We start from the raw sequence: 12,591 nt of genomic DNA, 5'->3' as shown, positions 1-12,591 counted from the left end.
AGTTATAACCACCTAGAATCCTAGAATCAAAGAGTTGGAAGAGACCTCCTGGGCCATCCAGTCCAACCCCATTCTGCCAAGAAGCAGGAATGTTGCATTCAAAACACCCCTGACAGATGGCCATCCAGCCTCTGCTTAAAAGCTTCCAAAGAAGGAGCCTCCACCACACTCCCTCTGGGGCAGAGAGTTCCACTGCTGAACGGCTCTCACAGTCAGGAAATTCTTCCTCGTGTTCAGATGGAATCTCCTTTCTTGTAGTTTGAAGCCATTGTTCCCTTGCGTCCTAGTCTCCAAGGAAGCAGAAAGGAAGCTTGCTCCCTCCTCCTCCCTGTGGCTTCCTCTCACATATTTATACATGGCTATCATATCTCCTCTCAGCCTTCTCAACCTCTTGGAGTTCAGCCTGGAAATAGACTGGTAACTAGTGAGGCTGTTGCAAAAGGAGAGCTGTTTGTTTTCTGTAACCAGCTCCAATCATTTGTCTTGCTATAGCTCTTTGGGGAGAAATAAAGTTTTTTTGTGTTCACTCCAAAGGCAGTCCCGCACAGAGCCTATTACACGCCAAGGGATCTTGTAGCACCTTTGAGACATACATGAAAGACTTACATGGTAGAATAAACTTTAGTTGAGTTCAGTCTATTTTGTCAAATGCATCAATAAGGTATTATTATTATTATTATTATTATTATTATTATTATTATTAACTAGCCATTCCCTGTCATGCGTTGCTGTGGTCCACTCTGGTGATCGTGAGGGTTCTGTGTGGGACCTTTGCCTCAATTCTATTGTTGGTGGGGTTCAGTATGCTCTTTGACTGTAGGTGAACTATAAATCCCAGCAACTACAACTCCCAAATGTCAAGATTCTATTTTCCCCAAACTCCACCAGTGTTCACATTTGGGCATATTGAGTATTCTTGTAGAGTTTGGTCCAGATACATCATTGTTTGAGTCCACAGTGCTCTCTGGATGGAGGTGAACTACAACTCCAAAACCAAAGGACACTGCCCACCAAACCCTTCCAGTATTTTCTGATGGTCATAGAAGAACTGTGTGCCAAGTTTTGGTTCAGTTCCATCGTTGGTGGGGTTCAGAATGTTCTTTGATTGAAGGTGAACTATAAATCCCAGACACTACAACTCCCAAATGTCAAGATTCTATTTCCCCCAAACTCCACCAGTGTTCACATTTGGGCATATTGAATATTCTTGTAGAGTTTGGTCCAGATACATCATCATTTGAGTCCACAGTGCTCTCTGCATGGAGGTGAACTACAACTCCAAAACCAAAAGACACTGCCCACCAAACCCTTCCAGGATTTTCTGTCGGTCAGGGGAGTTCGGTATGCCAAGTTGGATCAATTCCATCATTGGTGGAGTTCAGAATGCTCTTTGATTGTAGGTGAACTATAAATCCCAGCAACTACAACTCCCAAATGACAAAATCATTTTTTTTTTAGTGGAGGACATACATTGGGTTGTTAGGTGTCTTGTGTCCAAATTTGGTGTCAATTCATCCAGTGGTTTTTGAGTTCAGTTAATCCCACAAACGAACATTACATTTTTAATTATATAGATAATAATAATAATAATAATAATAATAATAAATTAAACTTTATTTATACACCAGGGGAGACTCAGGGCAGCTTCCAAACAACAACATCAAAACATACAGAGTCACAACATCAACAAAAAATAACAGCAACAGCAACATAAGCATGGAATTACCCAACAACACATCAATATTAAAAGGAAAAATCCTGCCTGCTCTTCCTGTCTATTTGTTAGGGTGTGGAAAAGGAATGGGTCAGAACAATTAAAAAGGCCGGGTCAAGACTGATACAAATTGAAATGAGGTCGGACCAGCATTTCGACACAGTACTGTAATAGGTAAACGACAAAAGCAGGGATGGGCTGTTTCCAGGGGCCTGTTAGGAGAATGACCAGGGTAATATAGAGGGGTCTAGGTCGTGTCTGGACAGTGCCTGGGCTGAGATAGCACTGGTCACTCTCGATTTGGATTACACTCTTAGAGTAATTCAAATAGGATATAAAAAAAATTAATATGCTTGGATCAGACATCTTTACGAATGTGTGAACACTACCTTCAACTGTGCAAATGTCTGAACGTATCTCCTGGGAGTCACTCTGGACCATGCTCTGACCTACAAGAAGCACTGCCCGAACATCAAGCAAAAAGAGGGTGCTAGAAACAATATCATACGAAAGCTGACTGGCACAACCTGGGGATCACAACCAGACACAGTGAAGACATCTGCCCTTGTGCTATGCTACTCTGCTGCTGAGTATCCATGCCCAGTGTGGGACACATCTCACCACGCTAAAACAGTGGATGTGGCTCTTAATGAGACATGCCGCATTATCACGAGGTGCCTGTGCCCTACACCACTGGAGAAATTACACTGCTTAGCCGGTATTGCACCACCTGACATCCGCCGGGAAGTGGCAGCCAATAGTGAAAGGACCAAGGCAGAGACATCTCCAGCTCATCATCCCCTGTTTGGGTATCAGGCAGCACGTCAACGACTTAAATCAAGAAATAGTTTTCTAAGATCTACAGAACACCTCAGCAAGCGAGAGTCCAAAAGTGGCAGGCTCAAACCCAGAACCTCAATCAATGGCTGATACCAAATGAGAGACTCCCCCCTGGGCACATAGAAGACTGGGCGACTTGGAAGGCGCTGAACAGACTGCGCTCTGGCACCACGAGATGCAGAGCCAACCTTCAGAAATAGGGCTGCAAAGTGGAATCCACGACATGCGAGTGTGGAGAAGAGCAAACCACTGACCACGTGCTGCAATGTACCCTGAGCCCCGCCACATGCACAAGGGAGGACCTCCTTGCAGCAACACCAGAGGCACTCCAAGGGGACAGAGACTGGTCAAAGGACATCTAATCAACTAACTTTGTGGTTTGTTTGTTTGTTTGTTTGTTAAAAATGCAATACAATTGTTTGGTTTGCTCCTGATACGATAAATAAAATCTCAGACCTGATTGAGCAGGCTTCTCTGTCCTCAGAAATGCAGGCAGAAAAGAACTTGAAAAGTAAGCAATAGGTATGTGCATGGATACTGTTTCCTGAGGCACCTCCAGATTCTTCCGTTCCTCCAGCACCTTTGGGAGCCCATAATGGGGAGGGGACCCTTATTATTTATTTATTTATTTATTTATTTATTTGCTTTACTTCTATACCACCTTTCTCAGCCAAAAAAGGCGACTCAAGGCAGTTTACATAGTAAAGGTTAACACAACAATATCAAAAAGCCGTTAAAACACATTATACAAGATATATCAAATCAAGCAATCAATTAACACAGACGTGCGCCTCAGCAAACAAATCAAAATCAGAATCCGCAATCATAGTCCTTTATACAGTTCCTATGTTCAGTTGTACCATCTTACTGTGTTTCATTGCACAATTAGCCAAACGCTTGTTCATAAAGCCAGGTCTTGACCTTCCTCCGGAATGCCAGCAGTGAGGGGGCCTGTCTGATGTCCACAGGTAAGGCGTTCCACATCCGGGGGGGGCCACCACCGAGAAGGCCCTGTCTCTCGTCCCCACCAGCCGCGCTTGCGATGCGGGCGGGACCGAGAGCAGGGCCTCCCCAGCGTAGGGTAGACACACGCTGAGCCAGTCAGTGTAGCGCGCGTGCAGCCCCGGACATCTAAGGGCATCACAGACCTGTTATTGCTCAATCTCGGGTGGCTGAACGCCACTTGTCCCTCTAAGAAGTTGGACGCCGACCGCTCGGGGGTCGCATAACTAGTTAGCATGCCAGAGTCTCGTTCGTTATCGGAATTAACCAGACAAATCGCTCCACCAACTAAGAACGGCCATGCACCACCACCCACAGAATCGAGAAAGAGCTATCGATCTGTCAGTCCTTTCCATGTCCGGGCCGGATGTGGTTTCCCGTGTTATTACAAAAACCCTTTCAATACAAAAGCAAGCAAAAGCCAGTCACTGGCTCCCCTTCTGCTTCTGCAAAGCACATGGGGCTCCTCATGCTGCACAAGGAGAAATGTCGCGTGCTACGCAATTGCTGAAATGGAGAACAGGCCAAAGCAATCTGGAAAGCTTAAGAAAATAGTCAACCCAAGATGTTGACCATCCGAAAACAGAAAAGTAAATGTTACCCTTGACTCCCAAAGTCAATGCAAAATATCTTGGTACCAGTAAAAATATTTTGGCCTTTGTCCCTTCCTGGAAGCACAAATACAGTCATACAATACCCGAGTCACAACAACTTGTTGCCCTTTCTGAGTGTGCTATTGGAGGAGGGCGTCATCCACTGCTTTATTATTATTATAATTATTATAACTTTATTTGTACCCCGCTAGCATCTCCCAAGGGCTTCGATGCGGCTTACAACGGGCCGAAGCCCACACAATACAACAATACAACAATACAGTACCTAGCAAATAAAAACAGTTAAGCAAAAACAATAACAAAAGCAGTACAACAAGACATTATTAAAACTGAGCCGGCCGGAGTAGGGGTACAGGGTTAAAAGTGCTGATGTGTTGGAGGGATATGGGATTATAGTATAAGTGCGGTGTGCGGTGATCTTGGTTCTAACTAAAGTGCTTCTGGGATTTGGTACTGGGGTTCCTAGTCTGAGAAGGCACATTGGAACAGCCAGGTTTTCAAATTCTTCCTGAAGACTGCCAATGTAGGGGCTTGTCTGAGGTCTTTCGAGAGGGCATTCCAGAGGCGGGGGCCACCACAGAGAAGGCCCTGTCTCGTGTCCCCACCAAGCGCGCTTGTGACGCGGGCGGGATCACGAGCAGTGTCTCTCCAGATGACCGGAGTGAACGTGTGGGTTCGTAGACAACGATACGGTCATGCAGGTAGGGTGGTCCCAAACCGTTCAGGGCTTTGTAGGTAAGCACCTGCACCTGAAATTGGGCTCGGAAAATAAACGGCAGCCAATGGAGCTCCTTGAACAGGAGGGTTGACCTCTCTCTGTAAGGAGCCCCAGTTAACATCCTGGCTGCTGCCCGTTGGACCAATTGGAGTTTCTGAGCCGTTTTCAAGGGCAGCCCCACGTAGAGCGCATTGCAGTAATCCAGTCTGGAGGTGACTAAGGCGTGGACCACCCCGGCCAGATCAGCCAACTATGAGTCAAGAAAAGTCAGAACTGAGAACAACTTAGAGGAGGAGGTCTTTCTTAAAAAAGGAGAGAGCTCACAAAGAGTGAGAATAAGAGAAAGATGGGACAAAGCTGAATAGGGCTCATGATGGAAGTTGAGAGGAGAAGATCTGAGCTGCAGAATGCCTGGCTGCTTCCATGCCTTGTCTGAGCCTTCAGATCAGCAGTCCAATTCCAGGTTCAGCCAGTTCCAAGAAAATCGATTCGGGAAGAAATTAAATGTTATCCATCCAGCAATGTGTGAGGTGGCAAAATTGGTGTGTTTGAGCACAGTAATCGTTTCCAATGTTTTTTAAAGATCCATGGAATACACTGCCTGCCACTCTATTCTTTCCTTGAAAGCTTGGATACAGTCACTTCTTGAGAAGGTCATGGACAGAAAACTAAATATTGTGCAAAAGGAGAAGGAAGGAAGGAAGGAGCAAAACCAAAGACTAATGCAAATCTGTCGACGCTACAGTCCCCTCTCAAAAGGTGAAGAATAGCAGCATCCACCCCATCTATATAAATAAAAATGTAATGTTTGTTTGTGGGATTGTTGTTGTTCATTCAGTTCAGTCATCTCCGACTCTTCGTGACCTCATGGACCAGCCCACGCCAGAGCTCCCTGTCGGCCGTCACCACCCCCAGCTCCTTCAAGGTCAGTCCAGTCACTTCAAGGATGCCATCCATCCATCTTGCCCTTGGTCGGCCCCTCTTCCTTTTGCCTTCCACTTTCCCCAGCATAATTGTCTTCTCTAGGCTTTGCTGTCTCCTCATGATGTGGCCAAAGGACTTCCACTTTGTCTCTAGTCTCCTTCCCTCCAGTGAGCAGTCGGGCTTTCTTTCCTGGAGGATGGACTGGTTGGATCTTCTCACAGTCCAAGGCACTCTTAGAACTTTCCTCCAACACCACAGCTCAAAAGCCTCTCTCTTCCTTCGCTCAGCCTTCCCGAAGGTCCAGCTCTCACCACCGTAGATGTGACTACAGGGAATGCCATGGCTTGGACTAGGCAATGGATCTTGGTTGCCAGTCTGATGTCTCTACTCTTTACTATTTTATCGAGACTGGACATTGCTCTCCTCCCAAGAAGGAAGCATCTTCTGATTTCCTGGCCACAGTCTGCATCTGCACTCATCTTTGCACCTAGAAATACGAAGTCTGTCACGGCCTCCACATTTTCTCCCTCTATTTTCCAGTTGTCAATCATTCTTGTAGCCATAATCTTGGTTTTTTTGATGTTTAGCTGCAGTTTGTGGGATGAACAGAACTCAAAAACCACTGGGCAGATTGACACCAAATTTGGACACAAGACACCTAACAACCCAATGCATGTCCTTCACTCATAAAAACACTGAAAAACACAGCAGAAGGGACTTAAAAAGCCCCAAAATATAAATGACGAAAAGCTAAACGACAATACAGAAAAAAGGGAAGAAAGGAGGGAAGGGGAGAAAAGAAAGAGGGAGGGAAAGAAAGAAAGAAGGAAAGGGAGAAGGAAGGAAGGAGAGAAAGAGGGAGGGAAAGAAAAAAGGGGAAGGAAGGAAAGTTAGAGAAGGAAGAAGAGAAGGAAAGAAAAAAGGGAAAGAAGGAAGGAAAGAGGGAGCGAAGGAAGGGGGGAAGATGTAGAGAAAGAAGGAGGGAAGGAAAGAGAGAAGGAAGAAAGAGAGACAGCAGAAGAGAAAGAAAAGGGAAAGGAAGGAAAGAGATAGAGAAGGAAGAAGAGAAGGAAAGATGGGAAGGAAGGAAAGAGGGAGTGAAGGAAGGAGGGAAAAAAGGAGAGAAAGAGGGAAGGTTGGCCACAGCAAGGCGTGGCGGGTACAGCTAGTCTATATAAATAAAAATGTAATGTTTGTCTGTGGGATTAACATAACTCAAAAACCACTGGATGAATTGGCACCAAATTTGGACACAATACACGTATCAGGCCAATAAGTGGTCATCACTCATAAAAACAGCAAAAACACATAATAATAATAATAATAATAATAATAATAATAATAATAAATCTTTATTTATACCCCGCCACCATCTCCCTGATGGGGAGTCGGGGCGGCTAACATGAAGCCAAGCCCAAAAATGCAACACAGCACAATAAAATACAGAATGCAGAGAACAAAAAAATACATCAGAAAATAGTTACAGTAACAAATAAAATAAATAAAGCAAATTAACACAATAGAAAAGAGACTTAGAAAGCAAAAAAAAAACCCCACATTACAACGCATGCGCAAAACCACACACACACACACACACACATATATGTTGTAGTACAGCGTGATAGTCATGTTACTACTACTGGTAGAAGGGAGAAGAGGGCTGCGCAGGTATGGGAGGAGGAGCAGCAGCGAAAGCGGATTAGAGACATCTTCATGACTCCAACTGATTCCGAATCTTTCGAGGGTTTCTCAGACTGTGAAATGGGGGAAGGAGAGGAAAGCAGGGGAGTTAAGCGGGCTACTCGAGAACAAGAATCAGATGAGGAGATCCAAAGGAAGTGTATCCGTGATATACTTAGCGCTCCAACAGAAGATGAAGACTTTGTGGGTTTTGAAAGGAGTGATGGGACTGGGAGTGACGATGGGGAGGAGGATGCTTTAGACTGGACCCGTGTGCAGGAGATTACGGACATCTGTACTCAGCCTACCTCCAGTGATGACATTGAGGGGTTTGCAGAGGACTGGCAATCTGGGAACACTTGGGAAGACCTAAGTCTTGCCAGACGCTGGCAAAGGTGGAGAGATGGGAGGCAGTGCTCAGCTGCAGGAAATGGGGCAGCTGAAAGGGATGAGGAAAGGGTGGGGAGCAGGTCATCCTCTGAGGAGGAGTTATAGGATATAAGTTGGTTTGGTTTCAATGGGTCTTTGCAGAAGGCAAAGTGTCTTATCGGGTTTGGATCTTTGTTCCTGCCATTACTCTCAAGTTTGGGTCCTTGGATTACAGATCTCCGTGTTTTTGTGACTTCTGGCTGGAACTCCATAAGTGCTGACGTCAACCTCCCCTTTGACTCTGGACTGTGTTTTGATGACGACTTCGCTTTTTGGACTGCTTCATCTCATTTTGGACGTGTCTGGACTTCGGACTGTTTTTGGACTTTGATTTTGCATGCTCCCACCTTGTTTTCTTGTGCCTTCTGAAGCTTTTGAATTTCAAGCGGATTGCTGAAACTTTTTGTTATCCCATATTATACTCTGGTATAATCCAGATTATATTTAAGTTGTGTTTTTTGCTTAGAGGTTGCTATAGACTCTTAGTTTGTGCTAGAGGCACTGAGTTAAGCGCCTCTAAGCCTTTTTTGTGTTCAATAAACCTTTGTTTGAACCTTTTATATTGTGTTTGGCGTTCTTGAGGCTTCTGGGTCTTGACATATATATATACACACAAACTCACATATACACAAATATATATACACATATATACACACTAGGCTTGGGCGGTTTCGTTCGTTAATTTCGTAATTTGTTATTAATTCGTATTTAAATTAGCTTATGATCCGATATTGAGCCATGCAGGAGTAATTAAAAATCGAAACAATTTTTTCAATTTATTTCGAAATTGTTTCGAAATTGTTTCGAAATTGTTTCGAAATTGTTTCGTAATTGTTTCCGTATGTCTGGTGCAAGTTTTAGGGTTGTTGTTTGTTTTATCCGTGATAAAAAATAAATTATCACACCAACAGTCAACCACAGAGGGAGAGGGAAGCTTCAGAAGTTCCCCCGGTCCCATTTGGAGGGTTTTTTTTAGCATATTGCGCAATCGCGTCCGCCATTAACGAATCGATTCGTAATTGTTTCGTAATTGTTTCATAATTGTTTTGTAATTTTATGAAATTTCGTATATTTCGAACTTTTTTAAAGAAAAACTTCGGAATTCTTTTAAAAAACGAAACGCAAAAACCCCCTAAAAATGAAACGAGTTTAGAACCAATTTTTTCCGTAGTTACCCAAGCCTAATACACACATAAGCACATATACACAGATACACAGACTGGGCCACAGCAACACGTGGGAGGGGATGGCTAGTGCTATGATAAAATATTAATTCCTGCAGCCACAAACAGAAATGTCCTCCTGCATTCTGCAGAATATTCCTGCTCTTTTTTAAAGGCCACATAAGTAAACCTGGACATTTTCTTCTTCTTTTTCTGGTCTGTTTGCAAACCTATTTGGATGGGAAGCACTCGCACTACTCCGATTGTCAAAACACTTACAGTCTCTGGAGTCCCGTGTACAGCTCCATATCTACGGCATGCAGCGTGTGCAAATTCCTCCAGAATTCTATGTGTCTGTGGAGAGAGGAGATGGGAAAAAAAAGAGAACGTGAGCACAACAAGATAGTCTTCCAACCTGAATGAAGATGCCTTGCTCAACACTGGAGCCAGTGAGCAAGGGTACTACTTTCCACACGGCCCAAGTTGACCCTACAACCTTTTCTCCAGGAACCAGTTTTATCCAGTCTAGATTTGCAATAATGCAGCACATTAACCAGAAGGGCAAAAATAAATAAATTTAACAAAACAAACCTGGGCAAAATTTTCTCCTAGGAGCATTTCTGCAAGTCCTCTTGCAATCATCACAGGAGAACTTGAAGAAACAATCACTGAAGAAAGGACTGGCAAGAGTCTTCCTTGGTTGATTATGGGGAACAGGCACAATTTTATTGTGGACAGGAAACAGACATTAAATAAGAACAATTGCGGTACGGCATAAAGTCAGTTTAAGAGATCAGGAAAAAATGATTATAAAGAGTCTCAAGGTTGTTGTTGTGCATCTCCAAATAGTTTCTGATTTACGGTGACCCTATTGTTCTGTCACGCACTGGGCCTGTAATAATTGACCTTTGAAATAGGACGTGCACCTTGTGCCAAGCGGGAAGCCAGGGCACCTCGAAAGAGGTCCTTAAGGATTTTCCTGAAGAAATGGTCTTTAGATGGCTTGAAAGGTTAAATAAAGTCCTTTATTATTGAACAAATCCAACAGATATTTCTCCAATCTTCAATGAGTCAAACAAATGCTTCAAGGCTTTAAATCAACTGGTGGCTTCCTTAATCTTATCCACAAGGGACAGGCAACTGTCTTCGTTCATTGTTCTTATACTTTGAGAGGAAAACCCTTTTCAAACCTCTCCCAGGCTGTCTGTTATCTAAGCTTTGTTGGTGTGGGATCTACTACTGATTCCAAACTGCATCTTGGTACCGAGTAAACCTACCAGACAAAGCTTGTAGATTCTCCAGCTGGAGTTCTTTGGGTCTGTGAAGCTGTTTTCCCTCTGGAATTTCTTTAAGACTTTAGGGCTGTTTCCCTCAGATGCTGTAAGGCTGAGAGGCTGCAAGCTCCCAGGCAGAGTTTTGGGAATTTTCCCCTGGAATGTCTTGAGAGATGAAGCTTTTCTGCAGGTGAAGCTTGTCCACGTCCTCTAACTTAGCTTTCCTCACTAAGACTAACTAAAAATGGCCCCTTCTTCCCTTCCCATCTCCCTGGGAGAAGGGGCGGATCCAAACTTAACAATGATAGACAGGTGGCTTGCCCTATAACTGCAAACCAAAGGAATCCTTGAAACCTTGGAATGCATGCAAACACTTAATAGAAAGAAAATGAAGTTGGAGCTCCTGGTACAGACGTACCAGCACACCTATCATAGCTTGATTTGTACAGAAGGAGTCCCCCCCCCTCTTCATTTGAAGCTAAAAGAGTGTGACCTACTTAAGATCCCACAATTGGGATTTGAACCTTGGTCTCTAGAGATGTAGTCCAATGCTACTACAACAGGCTGGCATTCATCTCATATTTATCAGCCAGTAAACATGTTGTTTTTGCATGATTACACAGGAGAATGGAAAGCTTTCACACCCACCATTTCAAAAGTATGCCCTCATATGTGTGAGTACATGAACAAGAGCTAAGGCAGTGTTTCTCAATCTGGGGGTCGGATTCCTGTGGGAGTCATGAAGGGGTGTTAGAGGGGTCACAAAAGACCATCAGAAAGCACAGCATTTTCTATTGGTCATGGGGGTTCTGTGTAGGAAGTTTGGCCAAGTTGTATTGTTGATGGGGTACGGAATGCTCTTTGACTGTAGATGAACTATAAATCTCAGCAACTACAACTCCCAAATGTCAAGGGCTATTTTCCCCAAACTCTGGCAGTATTCACATTTGGGCATATTGAGTATCCATGCCAATTTTGGTGCAGATCCATCATTTTTTGGGTCCAAAGTGCTCTCTGGATGTAGGTGAACTACAACTCCTAAACTCAAGATCAATGCCCATCAAACCCTTCCAGTATTTTCTCTTGGTGCTGAATTTGGGTCCAAAGTGCTCTCTGGATGTAGGTGAACTACAACTCCTAAACTCAAGGTCAATGCCCATCAAACCTTTCCAGTATTTTCTCTTGGTGCTGAATTTGGTGCTGAATTTGGGTCCAAAGTGCTCTCTGGATGTAGGTGAACTACAACTCCTAAACTCAAGGTCAATGCCCATCAAACCCTTCCAGTATTTTCTCTTGTGTGCTGAATTTGATTCGATTCCACCATTGGTGGAGTTCAGAATGCTCTTTGATTGTAGGTTAACCATAAATCCCAGCAACTACAACTCACAAATGTCAAGGGCTATTTTCCCCAAAATCCACCAGTGTTAACATTTGGGCATATTGAGTATTCATGCCAAGTTTGGTCCAAATCCAGCATTGTTAAAGTTCACTATGCTCTCTGGATGTAGGTGAACTACAACTCCAAAACTCAAGGTCACCAAACCCTTCCAGTATTTTCTGTTGGTCATGGGAGTTCTGTGTGCTATGTTTGGTTCTATTTCATTGTTGGTGGACTTCAGAATGTTCTTTGATTGTAGGCTAACTATAAATCCCGGCAAGTACAACTCCCAAATCTATATAAATAAAAATGTAATGTTTGTTTGTGGGATTAACAGAACTCAAAAACCCTGGATGAATTGACACCAAATTTGGACACAAGACACCTAACAACCCAATTTATGTCCTTCACTCAAAAAAATTGATTTTGTCATTTGGGAGTTGTAGTTGATGGGATTTATAGTTCACCTACAATCAAAAAGTATTCTGAACCCCACCAACGATGGAACTGAACCAAACTTGGCACACACAACTCCCATGACCAACAGAAAATACTGGAGGGGCTTGATGGGCAGTGGCCTTTGGTTTTGTTGGTTTCGTAAATATTTGATACACAGGATGTATTTTCATTCACTGGACCAAATACACAGAAATTTGAATACTGGTGGGCTTGGGGGGGGGGGGGGAGTTAGATTTTGCCATTTGAGAGTTGTAGTAGCTGGAATTTATAGTTAACCTATAATCAAAGAGCATTCCAAACTCCAGCAGTGATGGAATTGAACCAAACTTGGCACACAGGACTCCCAAGACCAACAGAAAAATACGTGAATTGACCTAGAGTTTTGGAGTTGTAGTT

The 12,591-nt window shown here is 43.7% G+C and overlaps 1 protein-coding gene across 3 annotated transcripts in view; it reads right to left on the bottom strand.

Moving 5' to 3' along the window:
• The window catches only part of NTRK3 (neurotrophic receptor tyrosine kinase 3), an 850,080-nt gene that overhangs the window by 624,069 nt on the left and 213,420 nt on the right, over positions 1 to 12,591 (bottom strand). For all 3 annotated transcript variants that reach the window (XM_060755167.2, XM_067471458.1, XM_060755166.2), the window contains exon 2: positions 9,364 to 9,438. In XM_060755167.2, the coding sequence (XP_060611150.2) occupies positions 9,364 to 9,438 (75 nt within the window). The remainder of the gene's footprint in view (positions 1 to 9,363; positions 9,439 to 12,591) is intronic.

The sequence above is a fragment of the Anolis sagrei genome, chromosome 9 (genome assembly GCF_037176765.1).
Source record: "Anolis sagrei isolate rAnoSag1 chromosome 9, rAnoSag1.mat, whole genome shotgun sequence".
In the NCBI taxonomy this organism is placed as follows: domain Eukaryota; kingdom Metazoa; phylum Chordata; class Lepidosauria; order Squamata; family Dactyloidae; genus Anolis; species Anolis sagrei.
Note: the sequence above shows the minus strand (reverse complement) of the source record. Positions and strands in the feature narration are given on the sequence as shown.